This window comes from Pararge aegeria, chromosome 11, assembly GCF_905163445.1.
Source record: "Pararge aegeria chromosome 11, ilParAegt1.1, whole genome shotgun sequence".
In the NCBI taxonomy this organism is placed as follows: domain Eukaryota; kingdom Metazoa; phylum Arthropoda; class Insecta; order Lepidoptera; family Nymphalidae; genus Pararge; species Pararge aegeria.
Genome location: NC_053190.1, coordinates 2,973,713 through 2,993,131, shown reverse-complemented (window position 1 = coordinate 2,993,131; position 19,419 = coordinate 2,973,713). Strand labels below are relative to the sequence as shown.

General features: G+C 33.8%; 1 protein-coding gene across 3 annotated transcripts in view; it reads right to left on the bottom strand.

Annotated features, from left to right (window-relative positions):
• LOC120627190 (chitooligosaccharidolytic beta-N-acetylglucosaminidase) overlaps window positions 1-19,419 on the bottom strand; it is a 35,028-nt gene that overhangs the window by 3,788 nt on the left and 11,821 nt on the right. For all 3 annotated transcript variants that reach the window (XM_039895047.1, XM_039895048.1, XM_039895049.1), the window contains exons 7-14: window positions 12,856-12,964; window positions 10,997-11,118; window positions 9,321-9,455; window positions 8,345-8,450; window positions 7,646-7,821; window positions 5,442-5,540; window positions 2,648-2,768; window positions 793-885 (exon numbers count right to left, since the gene is read on the bottom strand). In XM_039895047.1, the coding sequence (XP_039750981.1) occupies window positions 793-885; window positions 2,648-2,768; window positions 5,442-5,540; window positions 7,646-7,821; window positions 8,345-8,450; window positions 9,321-9,455; window positions 10,997-11,118; window positions 12,856-12,964 (961 nt within the window). The remainder of the gene's footprint in view (window positions 1-792; window positions 886-2,647; window positions 2,769-5,441; window positions 5,541-7,645; window positions 7,822-8,344; window positions 8,451-9,320; window positions 9,456-10,996; window positions 11,119-12,855; window positions 12,965-19,419) is intronic.

The following is a 19,419-nucleotide window of genomic DNA, read 5'->3' as shown; positions in this document are numbered from 1 at the left end:
TTTTATCGAAAATGGCCCGTGATTTTCTCTCAATACCTGCAACTTCAGTACCTGCTGAGAGGTTATTTTCTAAAGCATCATTAGTAATTAGAAAACATAGAAATAGGTTAAGTGATGAGTCAGCCAGATGGTTACTTTGTATTAATTCTTGGTCAAAAGAATTGATATAAAGTATCATAACCTAATGATAAAGCTGTTGATTTGTGTTGTATTTTATTTTTTATTCAAATAAATGATAAATCGTAAAACTCTTTTATTAAATTTCTTATAAGTTGAGGGTTCAATCTCTTTCTAGACAGATAAGTATTGTTCTTTAAAATACAGTCAAGTTATTGTAATTAATTTGTTTTTTTACATGTTTTAGCAAATGTAAGCTTATAAATCATAAATGTTTATTAAGAAACAGTTACTTCCATGGAAAACGACATATAGGTCAGTTGATTTTTCGAATTTCTTATCAAATCTTCAGTTATTTATTAATCTGCTTGATCTTTACTATGGCTATGTTAATTCAAGCTCACAATGTTCCAATTCTAATACGTTTTTCTAAGATTTAAAGTAAACTTTAATAAATAGTAATAGACTAATAGGTAATTGCAAGACTTGCAAGACTCTTGCTGCAAGACCAAGACCAAGACCAAGACCAGGTGTATTGGCGCAAGACCAAGACCAAGACTGGCTAAGTCTCGTCTTGTTCTTGCATTTGGGCAACACTAATTTTAATATAAGGATACGAAACCTTTGACGTATCTAAACGTCATCCTGTAGGTGTGGACCTGAGTCCATTCTTACCAATGATCTGCTCGTAGTATTCCTGAGCCATCACCTTGGGGCTGTTCTCGTATACCTTCTGCCAGCCGATGTAGGGAGAGCACCAGTTGTTCCCTGAAACAAGCGAAAGGTAAACTAAAATCCGCTAAGGTAATAATAGCCGCGGTTTCACCCGTGAGAACTAAAGGTCGCAACTCAAGCTAATGTTATATTAGCCATCTCTTAGAGCAGCAATTGTGGCTTAAATATGATAATTAGATATATTTTTTCACCGTTTCTTTGTAGTTAATAAATTCAAATTCAAAATTTCTTTATTCATGTAGGCCTACCACAGGCACTTATGAAGCGTTCATACATATTTGTTTACATAATTGTAACGGGATGGTGATAACTTCGTTCGCCAACTTAAATCTAAAGCTACGAGGGTTCCAAACGCGCCCTGGTCTAAGAAGAGCCCACAACAAACTTAGCCGGGTAAATTTATTTTTTTGTTATCACCATCTTCCAGTAAATTTATATTAAGCTATGAAGCTAGAGCAATTCACACCCAAGCTTTTTTATCGTTTAAATAATCCTTAATATTATAATAGGATTTTTCTGTAAGCTTACGTTTTATATAAACTTTGAACTTATTAAGAGACATCTCAAAGATTTCATTTGGTAATTTGTTACAGTATAAAATAAAGAGCAGGTATCTACTTTAATCATGTAGTACAACAATTTTTTATGTATCATCGATATTTTATTATTTTTCTCATTGCACGCCAAATAATAAAATTTATAGGCAAAATTTAGTCTCATTATTTCGATTTTCGTAAATATCTCTCACTTTTTTCTTAACAAACAAAAAATTGGTGGGCTTAGTTCGAACGCCGGCACGCACATCTAATTTTTTTAAGTTATGTGCGTTTTTTGAAGCTATAAATCTTTTGGCGCGTTAGGGTAAAATGGTGGGAGTCAATTTTTCTGATGCGCCGTAACACCGTCACGAAAAACCGACACCATGAAGTTAGCTATAGTCAACACTTTAGTTTCTCTAAAAAGGTTTGACAGTTGACTTTCAATAACTCAAACAATACCTTGTACCTACGCGTGTACATAAGTACACACGTTTTTTTAATCTAAGCAATTAGAATATCGCTTATTTTAACCGAGTTTAACGGTTAAGGAGAACATCGTAAGTAATCCTGCATGCCTGAAAGTTCTCTATAATCACATTCTCATGTATATTCCTATCGTTCAGGTTACCTGGTAGAGATCTCTTTTAGTGATAAGGTCGCCTTTTTCTTCTTATTTTAGTTTCAAGTATATTTTTAATTTATCCTTTACTAAGCAATAAAAATGTTTAAATAAATAAAATTCTCAATAACACCATCCGAACTTGGCCAGCGTAGTGGAATAAGGTGTCTGTAGTGGTTTTTTTTTTTTTACTACAATACACACATCGCCATCCAGCCCCAAAGTAAGCGTAGCTTGTGTTATGGGTACTAATATGACTGTTGAATATTTTTATTAATAATATACATAAATACTTATAATATACAGATGAACACGCAGACACTGAAAAACATTTATGTTCATCACACACACATCTCCCAGTTGTGGGAATCGAACCCACGGCCTCAGAAAGCAGGGTCGCTGCCAGCAGTGGCGTGCACTGGGTTTCTTACCAGGGTATGCATACAGCAGTAAAATTACATAAAATGGAAAAAATCCTCCTCTTATACGGGCTATATTTCAATTTTAGGGTATGCAGTGCTTTTGTGCACGTATGAAGTGCACGCCAGTCGGCCGTCACTTATCATTTAGTCGGCCGTTATTGGGTACGTCACTGCCAAAGGCCAAGTACAATAATGTTTAGACTTTAAATGCTTACCACTGCCGACCCAGGCACCGAAGCCGCAGTCAAAGTAGAGAGCGTCGTAATTGGACATAATGAGCTTGTAGCCTTTCTGTAAGAGCCCCTTGACCTGAGGGTCTGACCCGGTAGTCCACACCTGAAATGTTCGTAATGGTAAAAAATATTTATCGATGTTCACGCACTGCTAAAACAGCAAATCCCTACTAATCTCTACCCCCATCCCTACTACTAAGACTGCTTTTGCTCGTCGACAATACATCACGCAAGCCACCACTCTTTACAATAAAATAAACAAAGAATTTGGTATATACCAAGAAACGTTTTTTGAATGTAACAAAACATTAACATCCTGGCTGAAGACATTTACCTATGAAGAAACTGAGGCGCTTCTTCAGTTTATTTCTATTTAAAATGTAATGGATATACACGCACATAATAACATGTACACACACACACACACACACACACACACACACACACACACACACACACGCGCGCGCGCGCGCACACACACAAACATAAACACACCATACACACCATACACTACTCAATCGTTTTATTTTTATTTTATCTTGTTTTTGCTATGGCCTCCTGACACAGGTATTTTGATGCTTACTAGGAGGTCTTCACAACATGTATCATTTACAATGTAAGAAACGGAATAAACGATTTTTTATTTTTTTTATTTTAATATTATAAACTAGCTGTCCCGGCAAACTTCGTATCGCCAAACAATTTTTGTTTTTTGAATTCTACATTTTAATACTTTTTATCCTATTCCTGACTAAGAATAATCCAAAAAAATCAAATATCATAGAAATTGGTCCAGCCGTACTTGAGTTATAAATTGTGTAACTAACACAACTTTCTTTTATATATATATATATAGATGTCAATGTAAGTTTGTTTGTTACGCTTTCACGTAGAAACTGACCTCACGCTTAACTGATCCTCATGAAACTTTGTACACATTTTCTTGGAAGTGTTAGAAGTAATATAGAATACTTTTTATCCCGACATTAAGCTCGGTTCCTTTGGGAGAGGGTATGAAAGTGTATGACGATTTTACACCAGAACTCTGACAAATTATAACCGATTTAAATAATTATCTTTGTACTATATAGGTTATAATATGTGTTTAATTTTGCCCAAACTTTGTGTAGATCTGATGAATGTGGTTGGAGATAAAGGACAGAACTCCTCAACGGACAGCAGCAAACCCCTCATTTAAGGCTTAGCGATACTGAATACTTAATTTTTTTTTAGAACTACAACTAAATTGAATGCCACGTCAAAAAACAAAATCAAACGCAGACGAAGTTGCGGGCAACAGCTAGAATTTCTTAAATTACTAGCTGTAACCAAGGCAGATTCGCTCCAATTAATCGTCTAGTAAAAGTTACAACAACCTGGCCGACCCTGACATTGATATCTATCACGATACCCTTGAAAGTTTTAGGAACAAAATTGTATGCAAATTAAATATAAATAATCTTAATTATAAATTTTAATTTTAATTGAATATTGCTTATCAATCTGTTATAATTAATAGCTTAATTCATATTTACATTATTATTTTTATTAGTTTTTAGTTTATTTAAATTTTTTTAATTTTTTTTAATTGTGAAACGATAATGCTGTATACACCTATAATTGATTCTTGCAATAGCACTAGGCAGAATTTGTAATTCTAACACATTTTTTTTTTATGAATGTAGTTACAATTAATTGCTGGTGTGTCTTATGAATACATAATAAATAAATAAAGAGCTGTTGCTAGTGTTTACTGCGGTTTTTTACAAATCCCATGGGAACCGTTTGTTTTGTTACTTTACGTCTTTTCAGCTGACTCTACGCCAAACATCTAGTTGCTTATTTAGGGCGTAAAGGACGGACAGACTTTCGCAATGACTAGCGGTCCCCCGCGAATTTATCCGGGTAAAATTTTTCATAAATAGGCTATTAAATTATGGAACGCCTTGCCGTTAGATATCCGTGAGGCACAATCGATTGGGACCTTCAAGAAACTAGTGAAGGATCATTATTTGTCTCTTTCAGCCGAACAACGCTGAAGCGAATCATTTTAAGTGTGTAATTTGAATTATTTATGTATTTCATACTAATTGGGGATGTTATATGTAATATATTTATATATATATTATAGTTATATATATATATATATATATATATATATATATATATATATATATTTTATTTATATTTATATATTTGTATAATTTTTAAATCTTATTTATTGCACCACCTACCTCTTTTCTACGTTTTTTCCTTTTACGCCATTGGTTGCCTGGAAGAAATCGCTATGTAGCGATAAGGCCACCAAATTGTACTCTCTTGATTGTATGTATATCTTTGTAACTACTTTTTGTTTCTTTGGTGTACAATAAAAGTGTATTCATTCATTCATTCATTCATAAATTTACTATACACACTTTCTTTCGGTATTGTACGCAATATACCTCAAACCACCGCGTCGTGCTACCCGCCTCTGGTTAGTACCATGATGTTAAATAGCCTGTCTTCACAAATGATTGGGATTTCAAACGGATATAACATATTTTTAATCGGACTGTTTTAAAACAAAAAGTGGTATAGGAAAAACTATCATCCCCTATTTAACTTTTGGGCATAAAATTTTTATAAATCCGTTTATTGCAGTATCAATTTAATAAATAACTTTAATAAATACTGACTGTCATATTACATTTCAACGCCTTTAAAATTTTCACCCCTTTGGGGATGAAAGGAATAAAAAAATTATATTACACAATTAATGTAAATAGATACTCACTTGAATTATATAGTCGTCCTTGTTCAGATATTTGTCGACGTGCACATAGTTTGTCAATGTACTGGTCCACATGATCAGAGGCAATTTCTTTCCAAAGGCCTGTGGAACCCCAAACAAATAGTTAAGTTAAAATTACGATAACCCAAGTAAAAACTCAGAAACGTCTCGAAGCCTATGAGATGTGGTGCTACCGTAGAATGCTGGAATTAGCTGGACACAGAAAGTTTCTAACGTGAGATCCAACGCGTCGCGAGAAGCCGGGAGTTACTGCTTATCATTAAAAGCGTAAAGTCAAATATCTGGGCCACGTTTTGAGACATGAGCGATACCAACTGCTCCAGCTCGTAATGATGGGCAAAGTAGAGGGTAAGCGACGTGTTGGAAGGAGGAAGAAGTCATGGTTGCGCAAACCGTGAATGGACCAATATCGTTTTGAGACATGAGCGATACCAACTGCTCCAGCTCATAATGATGGGCAAAGTAGAGGGTAAACCACGTGTTGGAAGGAGGAAGAAGTCATGGTTGCGCAACATCTGTGTCAATATTGTAAGCGTGGAAACATTTTTTCGCTTGGCGCAAGACCGCGAGAAGTTCGCTGAGTTGACGGCCAACCTCCAATAGTGGAGAGGCACAAAAAGAGAAGATAGAAGTAAAAACTAACCTTAGCCTTAAAACATCTAAACTGCGGCTAACTTATTAAATAGTAGTGCTGTACAATTTGGCCGTTTAAACCGGCCATAAAATTTAACAAGGTTACTTAGTTCAGCAGCCAACTTTAACTAGTTAATTAATTTAACTGGTTAGTTTAAGTTAATTAGTTGGCTGCTGAACTAATTAACCTGGTTACATTTTATGGCCGGTTTAAACGGCCAAATTGTACAGCACTAGTAAATAGCGCTACAATATCACCACTCTTTTTTTTAATTTGAGCAATGAAGTCTATAGTACGTTGCTTGAACGGTGAAGAAACCTGCATGCCTGAGAGTTCTCCATAATGTTCTCAAAGGGCACACCTTTGTACGGGTGAATATTCTACCAATCCGCAATCCAGCGTGGTGGACTACAGCTTAAGCCATTCTCTTTCTAAAAGGATATCCGTGCCTTGTAGTGGGTCGGTAATGGGTTGGTAGCAGTGGCGTGCTCTTCATACATGCACAAAAGCACTGCATACCCTAAAATTTAAATATTACCCGTATAAGAGGAGGATTTTTGCCATTTTATGCAATTCTCATGTTGAATGCATACTCTGGTAAGAAACCCAGTAAACGCCACTGGTTGGTAGTGATGATGATAACGGTGCCGTCACGCATGACGCTCTTTTATACCGTCATGCCCCCTCTATACCACCGCTCTAGAGTGCGACATTTTTTAAGTTATACTTCTTTTGGCGCGTTAGGGTAAATGGTGAGAGTAAATTTTTACGATGCGCGCGCACAGTCACAAAAAACCGACACCCTGAAGTTAGCTACAAGGTTTAAAAGTGTTTCTTTTAAGTCTGCGGATTCAATTGTACAAAAATCTCAAATTTTATGTTGAGTGAAACTTGGATGTCCGATAACGAGTCCATTGGGTTCCAAATTAAATTTTGTTGATAAGGTCCATTTCTTGAATTACGTAGAATTTTTTTTTTGTGATATTTAAATAAACTTTATTTAACTAGATAGTGCGTTATAATAAACTTTCAAAGTATTAAATATCTTTTTTTCTATTGTTAGTGTTGTTTTTCTACAAACGTAGAATAAGGCGAAAGGTAAACTTTTTAACGTAATACGTACCTGAAAGTATTATTGTATAGTATTGTAATCCATTATTTCAATTTCAAATTATTTAGCACAATACATAATGTTACATTTATAATACAATATTTCAAATAAATGTAATTATATAATGTATGTATGTACACCCAGATTGGGCGCAGCCATTTATTTTTTTATTTAAATAATTTTATGTATTTTGAAAACATAAGTAACACATCGTATAGTAGAAAAACCGATTTATTGGGGATGCTCAAAATCAAAAATATCATTTACATTATTATTATCATTTATATCATTTTATTAAATTCATTGTCATTTTCATTGTTTCTAATAAAACCTGGCAGATGGTTAAATATTTTTATCGACATTGCGTATGGACTTTGCTTGTGGAGTGCTAATTTTGCATTGTGCTTATTATAGTAAAAGCCAGTTTCGGTTTCTACTGACCTTGTAAACTCTATCCTGGGCTTTAGTTTGGAAGTAATTCCAGAGGTCCAGGAAGCCAGCGTTGTCCAGATCCCAGCGGTTTTGCTTCATGAACTGCTGGATTTCTGTGGAAGTGTTCCAGCATTTCTCGCTCACCTCGTCGCCTCCCATGTGGAATATGTCAGTTGGGAACACCTCTGGAATGTAGATAGATAAACTTAATTGCACATAAATACATTAAAAACAACACAAATACAGCGTATATTATATTTTCACAAATATTGGTATGCAAAGGCCTTATGTATTACAATTTTTTTATCATTAATGTTTATCGATTAGAAAAGTGCTGTCAATGCTGTCGATTTTAACACCTTTGCGTTTCCTAATAATATATCTCAAAATTCAAAAACTAAACTAAACCGCTTAGAAAGGAGTTATTTTTAATGGCGTAGGCAAACTATTCACTTTTTAACTTACATTTTTTTTAATTCCAACCTCAAAGGGGTTTACATTATAAACTTTCATCCCCTATGTAAGTTACATAGGGGATGAAAGTTTGTAATAATGAGCTTCATTTTTCAAGTTGTGTAGGAAGCAATAACGGGGGAAGGGTGATGTATATTGTGTTTAAAAAAAAGCGTTGCATCAGCTTTTATGGGACAAATTGTACGTGGACAAAGACGCGGGGAACCGCAATTTAAAAATTATATAGTTACTCACCGGCCATATCGGAATATATGTCCTCCAAGTAGTCGTACAGTTCATCTTTGATGGGGTTCAGTTGTCCGCAAGGGGGCTCCACGCAGAACGACTGCCACGGCTGGGCCTAAACGCACACACATGTTAAACCATGTTTAAGTTACCATTGCTTACTACTGGGCGCAGGCTACCTCTAAAGGAAAGGATATAGAACTTCGGGACTCCACGTTGCTCCAAATTCAAACCAGTGGGCTTGGGTACTGAGACTATTTATCAGACTCATTTACAAATAACCTATGCAGTTGATCTTGGCTTTTGCGCGTCGTCACTTTCAATGAGTATACAAACTGGTAACATCATTACACTGGGCACAGTTAGCTTTAGCTTTTATGTTTACTGTGACAGAGGCTTGCTAACTATCTTTCCAATATTTTATCACTGACCCAATCTTTAATTGACAGTTACGCGATGTTGAAAAATTTTAAATAAGAAATCTGAGCATCAATTTTAGGTAATGGTAAGATTAGGTAAAGCCATGCGAACGGTTTTGTCGGTTACTTTCGAAATTAGATAAATTATCGTGAGCCACCACTAACAAGTTGTGAAACTCTTATTGCACGTCAACGTAGACCCCTGTGAAGCATCCCGTTGCCCCCTGGGGAATCACTGCACTAGACCAACGAGTTGTGGTTTAGCTATCTTTTTCTTGAATCTTCTATAAGTTAACCCTTGACTGCAATCTCACTTGGTGGTCTCACGGCCAAAGCCTCTCACCAGACCATACGAGAGAAAAGTCAAAAAAATAATAAATTCCCGGGACCTGATTATTAAATTCACATTTTTACCGTTGCACCAGGAAGGTCATCAAAAAGTTTAGTTGCAGATAACGCTTGCGGTTGATCAGCCCGGCTTTGACTGTACGCCGGCATTCTCAATGAGTATACAAAGAGGTAAACACACATGGCACAGGATTCCTTACTCATCTATTCCTACTCACGTTAAAGCAAACAGTAAGATCAGTATCCTGCCATCCTTCACCGACGTGCGCGGGCGCATCGAATTCCGGCAAAACTCGGATCCCCCTCTTTATAGCGTAGTTCACCACCTCGCGTATATTTTCCTTTGTGTAAACCTAGAAATAATAATAGATAGAGAAATTGTTAAAAGCAATTTAAAGGAGAAATATAGACTAGGCTTCTCGCTAATCTTTTAATTTTGAACCCATTTCTGATATTATCTATCTATTATAATTGCGAAAGTTTGTATGGATGTTTGCTACACATTCACGCCAGATCGACTAGACCGATTAGTTATGGAATTTAGCACAGAGATAGGTTATAGTAAAACAGCAAATATGCTGCTTACTGGAAACGAGCTTTGTATATATAATATTTTTTGTCCCCCTATTTACATATAAATTATTATTATTATTATTATTACTCTTTATCTGACACCATATGAAGAATTATACAAGAAAAAAAGAAACATAAAAATAGAAGCAGAATACAAAAGGCGGCCTTATCGCTTAGTAGCGATCTCTGCCAGGCAACCTTATATTTAGAAAAAAAGAGGAGAACTAACTGCAGGTGGTACAAATTATAAAATAAATACATACGAAAATAGTTATTAGTCATTTTTAAATCGATACTTATTGTCAATCCCGCATTGTGTGCAGGGAGGATACGAAATTCTAAAATGAAATATTTATCCATAATATTGTTGTATTTTTGTATGTTTTAAACAGTGTACCCCACCTTTACGGTCTTCTTTTTAGTTTTGCTAATCCTAACCGTAAAAGTAGCGATCTCTGCCAGGCGGTTGCTAGCGATAAGGCCGCCTTTTGTATCCTACTTCTTGAAGTGTTTGTTATTTTTTTTTGTTTTTCTGAATTATGTGGTGTACAAATAAAGACTATAAATAAATATATAAATTGTTTGATTCGATTTAACCTCAAATAGACGAGAATAATAGAAGTCAGTGATTTAAGTATTTCTTTTCCACACTAGGGATTTGGGAAGTACCAAAAAGTGTCGATACTAAAAATATGTAAACACTTATTAATATATATTGCAATGTATTGAAAGAAAAACATCTATAAAACTGTGAAACGTTCTAAAACATATTTGTACTTTATGAAATTCTATTGTATTTTAACAGTGGTAGTGCAATTATAATATGAGTTAGGATAGTATTTGTAAGACTAATAGTATAAACTACTATAAACGAGAAGTTAACTGGGACCTCAGAAACCAGGCATAAGACTTTATCGAAATGGATACATTTTTTTGACAAAAAAGAACTGTCCGTGTTACACAACTAAGAAGCAAGATATAATTATTTTATAAATTTTTAAGTCGATGCCAAGTAAAATGTAGAAAATCACTGGTACTTTATTGCTACTGTATACAAAGGAATGCGAAGTATATGTTCTATACATAGCAAGTCATCAATTAGAAGTAGAAAAATTTAAGATTTAAAAGTGCTTAATAGAGTAGGTAGCCTACTTTTCATAAATGAGTTTTGAATGTTGGTACTTCCATAATTGTGTACCATAATTTCGGCTGGATATCGTTTTAGAGAAATAACGGTTACAGCTTTTAACAGCTAAATATTCCCCCAAAGTAGATACCCCCTTTTTAGCTTTGTATATTTACTAGATTGAAGAGTACCGACCTTGCTGGGGCTGTAAGCGCCGTATTTGGTCAAGTGCGGCCTCTTCGTGGACTGGAAGGGGAAACTCTGGCTGTCAGTGATGTGCCAATGGAAGGTGTTTAGCTTCACCGCCGCCATTGCATCTGTGGATTAAAGACACAATTTTTTTTTGTGAATAGATTTTTTTAAATATTATTCTATTTTTTATGTGAAAACTTCTTTTAGGGCTGTACGCATATTTTTAGATGAGATAAAATCTCTGAACTCGCGCCACCATTACGAGACGCAGCTATTTGAATTTTTGAATAGAGAATTTAATTTTACTATGTCCAATCAACGCAATATTAGCACAACGAGATATAAAAATACATTTAAATAACTTCGAATCAAATTTTTTTATTACCTATTAAAGTTGACATGAACCTATAGATTATATTTTAGATTGTTATAATTTTAATGATATCTAATGATGATAATACAAGAGTTGCCGAAATTGATGACGATGATTCATAAAAGAATATTAAATGTTTTTTTAAAGTTTCTAATCCTACTAATATAATAAGTGTGAAAGTGTGGATGTTTGTAACTCAATCGCGCAAAAACGGCTGAACCGATATAGATGAAATTTAGATTGCATGTAGCCTTAGACATGAAAAAGAACATAGTTAACTCCCTCCAACGTCCCACCAGACCAAGACCATTGAAAATTCTTATATTATACATTCTAAAATTGCTCATACCGGGAATCGAACCCGAGACCTCCAACCTAAACCACAATGCTCACCGCTGCGCCAGGGAACTAAAATTTTAATGGCAGCAGAGTATATGACTTTAATCCGCCTTTGTCTGCTCCAGTCTTAGCATCTATATAAACTTTAATGCGTATTTTCAGTAACGACGAACTAGGAAGTGCCTAAATAAGCCTAAATAATGCATAATCTAAGAAGATTAGCATACGTCAACCGTTTATTAATAGTTACACCTAAGAGTTGGTGAAATGTTTTTCTATATAGACATCGACTAAATCGACTCAAATATTGCAATATCCCGTTTCAATAATCATTTATTTTCTTCTTTCACTAAGGGTTGTCTGGAAGAGATCGCTTAAAGCGATAAGACGGCCTTTGCGCATTTTTATTTTTGTTATATTACTGTTTCCAATATTTATTATCATTATCCCTTAGTTTTGTAAAATAAAGAAAAACGTTTTTTTACTATAGGCATCGACTAAATCCACTCAAATATTGCACTATCCCGTTTCTCATTTATTTTCGTCTTTTCTTCAGGGCTGTCTGGAAGAGATCGCTTAAAGCGATAAGACCGCCTTTGCGAATTTTTATTTTTGTTATATTACTGTTTCCAATATTTATTATCCCTTAATTGTGTGCAATAAAGTATTTATCTATCTATCTAAATCATTAATCACGTTGATGACTTTTATTGTGTAATGAGGAAGAGAGCTGCATCTTTGATGAGCAGGATTCGCGACAGCAGCAACAAACACTAGCTGGAAAGCTAAATAGCCCGTTCTGGAGGCACTGGGTGGGTTTACATACACACACACGGAGCAAATAGTATTAAATTTTAATTTTTTTTTAATTATTTTTTTTTATTTATTAATTATCATTATTCATTGTAACATTAACGATATTTTTATTTTGTCTTTTTAATTTTTTATTTTTGACATGCCATTTGAATAAAATTATACTGTAATTTTAATTTTAAATTCGATATTGTATATTGACTAACACAAATTGTTGTTTTAAATGTATTAATATGGGCTTTGCCTGAAATAAAGAGATTATTTTCATGATTATTAAGCATTCGATTAAAGTGACGCCTAGGTTTATTGAAAATGGGTATATAAGTAAGATAATTACCAATAGTAGACAAAATAGACTCGAGGGAGTAATAGTTCCTTGCAGTATCCAGAAGGATTCCTCGGTAAGGGTATGCTGGTTTGTCATCGATCGACACATCTCTGGCGATCTGGAAGATAAGAATATAACACCGAATAAATATATATATGAGAAAAAGGTAAAGGATATATTTTATAATCAAAAAGATGTTTTTACTTAAATACATAAATATAAAATACTAGCTGTACCCCGCGACTTCGTCTGCGTTTGATTTTGTTTTTTTTTATAGGGCACTCAATTTGGATAAAAAGTATCCTATATTACTTCTAACACTTTCAAGAATATGTGTACAAAGTTTCATGAGGATTGGCTAAGTAGTTTTTACGTGAAAGCGTAACAAACAAACTTACATTCACATTTATAATATTAGTAGGGAAGGGATAGGGATAGGATAGGTAGGTACGTAGGTAGGTAGGTAGGTAGGTAGGTAGGTAGGTAGGTAGGTAGGAAAGGATAGGATAGGATAGGTAGGTAGGATAGGGATAGGGATAGGGATTAACCTATACTTAAATAGTCATATAAACTAAATATAAAACATTAAACAATTACTATACTAGGGGCAATGTTACTACCTACAACATAATTTTGAAAAATAAGATAGAATTTTGAATAGAAAATTAAAAAACTGATGTAAAAAGTAGATGGTAGGAGAGCCGTAGCTTAATTGGAAAAAGCGCTCAGGCCGCGATTGCCAGAGAGTCGCAGGTTCTAATCCTGTCGGTTCCGAAAATTTTATTTGCTTTTTAAATTTATGAAAATTGATGCTCCAAGTGTAAGTAAAAATCACTAATAAAAATTAGAAAATTATACTTTGACTATTTATTTAATTACAATCTAGAATCATCGAAAAGGGTTATCGAGTCTACCGGTGATCTTAGAGCGGGCAGTTACCTTGGCCAAAGAATTAGTTTGGCCATCCAAAGGGGCAATGCTGCCAGCATCTTAGGAACTGTGCCTCGCTGCGGTGGTTTCGAAGACGTTTTAGATTTTATTTAATTTTACGTAGTTTATTTTAGGTTATATTTATAAAACAACTATTATGACATACCAATTTAGAAAGTACAGGTCATTAAACGAGGCATAACATCGGATTACCTTAACCATCGGATATCAACTTTCCAAATGTCAGAACATAATAAAAATAAGAAGTTACTAAACTATTTTGTCTGCATGCTACGTTTATTTCTAAGACCCTTTCTTAACTAGTAAGGTACGAGTATGCAAATATGAGTTTAATATAATAATATGAATAAAATAAAGTTTTATTATTGATATCTGATGAATCAGGATCGCCATTGTAATCCTATTTAAATTTACATGAGCAAAAAAAACAATCTTTATCTTGACATTTGAATGGTAGCATCACGACAATATTATATTATTATGATTCGGCTATGACCTTATTTGCATGACCACAATATTTACGGTCCTTGAAGAGCAATGGGTAATTAGAGTTATTTTTTTGTCCTTATTAATGCCCACGACTCCCGTAGTCGTGGGCCTTAATAAGGACAAAAAATTAGAAATCTTAGAATCTGATTAGAAAAAACTTTCAGTGTTGGAAACCCATTTATTGATGAATGCTCCATCTCATCACGCTAGGGGCAATAGGAGCATAGCATTAGTGAAGAATGTTTCACGATCGGGGTTTTTTTCCCCTTTTGAGAACTTCCGCTACACCGCGCCCTGCTTAAAGGGTTAAAGTTTCGATAAAATGTATGACAAAGTTTTTTCCCTTTAAATGTTCTAAAAAAAAGTCCGGGACAGCATATGTTTATCTTTTTAGGTTGACTTATACGCGGACGAAGTCTCGGAGGACTTATAGTCTAAATATAAATACTACGTGTGTTTCGGTCCTTCGTGTGATTGATTCAACGCAACGCTGCTGGCTCGTTAGTATGTATGTTCGACAGCAGATCACGAGGTCCGGGTTCAATCCCCGGGGCAATTGTAGTATTGGGTTTCTCTATGAAAAAAATCTTACTACCCAGAGTTTGGAAGTCGGAAAGTATGGTTAAGCTGTCGGTTCTGCGACTGCTCTATTTCCGGTCGAGTCGGATCTGCCGACTCGAAGGAGTTAGGACTAATAACGAGAGAGAAAAGACCTGTGTTTGCGAACACACTTGTGATGTACCTAAATCTCACTGCAGGGCATAGGCAAAATACCAAAAATATATCCCCAGATTATACAACGTGTAACCGAATTACGAAATAATGTAAAGAAGGATGCATAAGTATGTATTATAAGGAATCACCCTGTAAAAATAATTAATCAAAAGAAGCATATTTATTTTTCCATACAAACGAATTACAAAACATTCTAAGTGTTTACTTATGACAACCCTATTGAAGATGAAAGACAGACACGTGCATAGTACCTACGCTACGCGAAGAGTGCATAATTAAGTGACTGTTGCATGATTTTAATTTTGCAAAATTGCACGTGATGTTAGGGCTGTATCCGATTTCTTTCGGTAAAAACTATGGCAGTGGTTTACTCAAAAACTATTATGTTTTCGGTTTCACAGATAAGTCTCAGAGACCGTACATAATATTCCTCTAAAGCCTGTAAAGTAATATATCGGTTTTCATTTACACGTTGTACAACCTGTCATGGCACTGCAACAGAGAATAGGAGAAGTTTAACCCCGTTTAACATTTTATAATTATACACGTTTTTTTTTTGATATTATTTCAACTCCTGTGCCAATGCTTGGAGAGTTGATAAATGTGTGGGAAAAGATAAAATTTTGGAGAGAAAAATGTCTCGGGCCCATGCTAGCCGTGCTGGAGATTGACCAACGTGACTGAAATCGGTCGGGGAGGAATGTTACTTCTGTCTACACAACGCGAACTTTTGTCCGTCCTCTGTACCGGGCCTAAAAGGACAATAAAAATGTCACGATGATCTCCCCCATAATTGGAAGCGGTTATGCAAATAGGCGTGGAGTCAACGTTCGCTAACCGGTTGTGAAAAATGTTTAAAGGACAACAATTTGTTCTTGCAATCGGTTAGCGATAAAAATAGTCTAATAAATACATCTTTGTAACAGAAGCGTCTTACTGCCTCGTTTAAAGACGCTATTATCTAAAGAGCAGACTGTTCACTTACGAGCGAAGTTAAAACTTATCGACGCAAAAACTATGGGTTGTATAAGTTGGACGTGTCTGTATGAGTGTTTGTGGCATCGTATTGCCTGAACAGATGAACCAATTTTGATATTGTTTTTGGTTTGAAAAGTGTATTAGTCGTTAGTGTTCTTAGCTATTTTTGATGAAAATAGATTCAAGATGGCCGCCGCCACAAAATGGCGGAGTACATATTTTTCACAACTCCCTTAATATAGGTAACAAATTTTAAATCCAAGATGGCCGCCACAAAAAAAAGCCGTTTTAAATTTTTTTTACAACAATATGGGTATCAAATGAAAGATGTTAACTATCGACTTGTATTCGGGGTATTTTTAATTTATAGAATAAAGATTTTTGTTATTTTGAAAAAGGATAATAATTTAATTAATTGCCATGATTTTTTTTTTATCTTGAATCATATAATGGTTAGCCTGTTAATAATGGTAATAATTTGATTATGTATGAATGCTTGTAATAGGTCTACATGAATAAAATGTTTTTGAGTTTGATACATTAATTTAATTCATTTGCAGAGATAAAGGGGCTTTAGGGTCTGTCAAACGCTTCTGCTAAATAAATATATCCCATTCAATGGGTCATGGGTCAATGATGTTGCATTGTACTCGATTCATCCTTATACGGATACGAAGGTCAGATAGGAAATGTTTACTTGCGTAATGGTAGGCTTTATCTTATTATGAATAAGGATAACGCGTAAGTCCAAGGATGTAATCTTATCCATAAAGTTAATGCGGTTTTATTCTTAATACCGTGACATGACCAGATTCAATTTCGTTTGCAATTTTGCATTCTAGGAGTTTTTTTACCGGCACTTATAGGATATTTTTTTTATGAAAATGAAGCTTAATTTGCTATACTCTGAATAAGCAGGAGAATCTGTAGGTATGGTGTAACTTCTTCAATCTTTATTCCACAACAAACAGATCTTAGGCAACCTACTCTCTACGCAAGTTTCGCTGCGACACCGGAGCATCCTTAGGAGATGTTGACTTTACAATGAATAATTGTTAAGACTTACAAGATCTGTTTGGTAATCTTTATTTTCATAGTACATAATGGAATTCCGCAAAGTAACGCCTGCTTCTATCCAATAGGAATTATTAATGAAAATATAAAATAGAAATAAGAAAAACAAGATACCCAATAAAGTCTACATTTGAGAAGTATTAAGTTTACTAAGTATTTTTTTTATTTTAATTAGAAACTAAGAAAAACATACTAAAAAAATTTATTTTATGTAACTTTGTCATTTTTACTTCATAAAATTTACTGAATCGCGATATAGATATGGTCAAGAATGACATATATTTTTTTCGATTTGAACAATTACATAGATTTTTAATTGTTTAAATGCTTTTTAGTTGTCTTGCTTATATATATAATTGCGATATATAAACTTAGATCACGCGAATCCTTTCGTGCCAAATTTAAAGAAATAGGTATACTTACAGAAAACTCACAATATATTCATAATAATATTATCTTTATTAAACAAAACATAAGTAATTATACACAAAAAGTCGATATAAACAGTCGACTTACTAGAAACGGACATAAATTAGTGATATCTGCATATAGTCTGAAAAGTACAGAAATCCTTTGTGGGAATGGCTATATGTAGGTACATAGGCTATATGCTAGGTACATAGGTACCATAGGTACCTTAGGTATAGGTTAGATCTACCTTTACCTAAGTTTAAACAATATATTAAAACACATTTATCCAATCGTGGTTACTACACGATTGATGAACTCCGCTCTCATCTCTCACAAAACAGAAAAATTCTAAAGATTGTTAAACTATAAAATGATGTTGGAAAAGAGCAATCTGCTGAGATTCTTGCCGTCTCTTCCGAACCGGTGGTAGAGTCACTACAAACAGACTGACTGGACGTTTCAAAAGTGCTTATAACCTAGGCTTACTTGAAATAAATGAATTTTGAATTTTGAATAATGCACGAGATATTTTTTTTTTTTTCAAGAAAAGACGTATACTATTCAGAAGAAAGTAGATTATGATTTTCAACAAATTGTCTACAGCTAAGTATCAAATATTTACTTTTTTTGAAATTCAATTTTATTTGACTGGTTAGTTTATAAATGTTATAAATCGATAATAGAGTTTTTAGATAGCATATTAGTTAAATCAACTAACAAAATGTAACTCAAATAGTTATATTCCGATTTATTGAGAAAACTGACTACTTATACATAACGTGTACTCAGAGTAATAAAATAACTATCTAGAATTACCACTGTAAGATAAAATATAGAAGTTAATGTTTATTAGGTTACATTAGGGCTGACATGCAGCTGTTTTGTAAAAGCCCTTAAAAAAAAAAAGATTAAACAAATCATTCTATGAACAATAGAATATTCTTGCCCAGTTCTAAAATACATCCAACTTAGGATCGTAGTTATATTATTCTAACGACTCTTAAACTATATTCCAATTAGTTAAAGTAAACTAATCACTTGTAATTAATAATATTCAAATTATGATATGATATGTTCATTATATTCCACTTAAAAATAATGGCATCTTAATATAAAAAAGGTTATTATTTGTATTCCTTAATTTGAAATGATAATCTGTATTAATACTATATTAGGTTACACAATCTTATAACATTTGCTTTATAAAAATAACTCCTAGCGGTCAAACGATAAAACAGGTCCTCAAAGGACATTTAAATGTGTAAGAATTATAGCTTTATAGACATTAGAATATAACACAACGATAAAAGTTGCATCTGAAGTTAAAAACAAAGTTATAAAATAAATTAGATCATTCTAAAAGGTTGTGATAATAAAATGCATTTAAGAGCAATAATTCCAAAACTGCATAGATAATTTTACAAATAATATTATTAAAGAAAATAAAGTATTTACCTCTTTATGCAAATTTAACGAAAAGGTTTATGTAGGTAAGCAATCTCTCAATCTCTCATCTCAATCTCGTTTTTAATAAAACTGACTTGGCGAAATCTGCACATTATAAACATAAACTTGAATTTTTTTTTGATTAAGCAATATTGCCAATAGAGGTCAATAATACGAAACAGATTTTTTTCTTAATTCTTGTCCATCTACCTGTTCCTTTGAAAGAACATCACATTAGAACTAATGCTTGGCTTTAAATAGAATTTAGCATTTCATCTGATATTAAAAGTATTTCTCGTCCCGAAAAACAGAATGCGATGAAAATAAGTGGAATTATTGATAAAGATACGCAGTCACCACATCTCAATCCACTCAGATCTATTAACACCAGTTTGAGGATCTCTCTACTCTCTCTTTTTGGGTTATATTATTGCAATTTTCTCAAGAATCTCGTACCCCAAAGTAGCAACATTTTACCTAGAACATTCT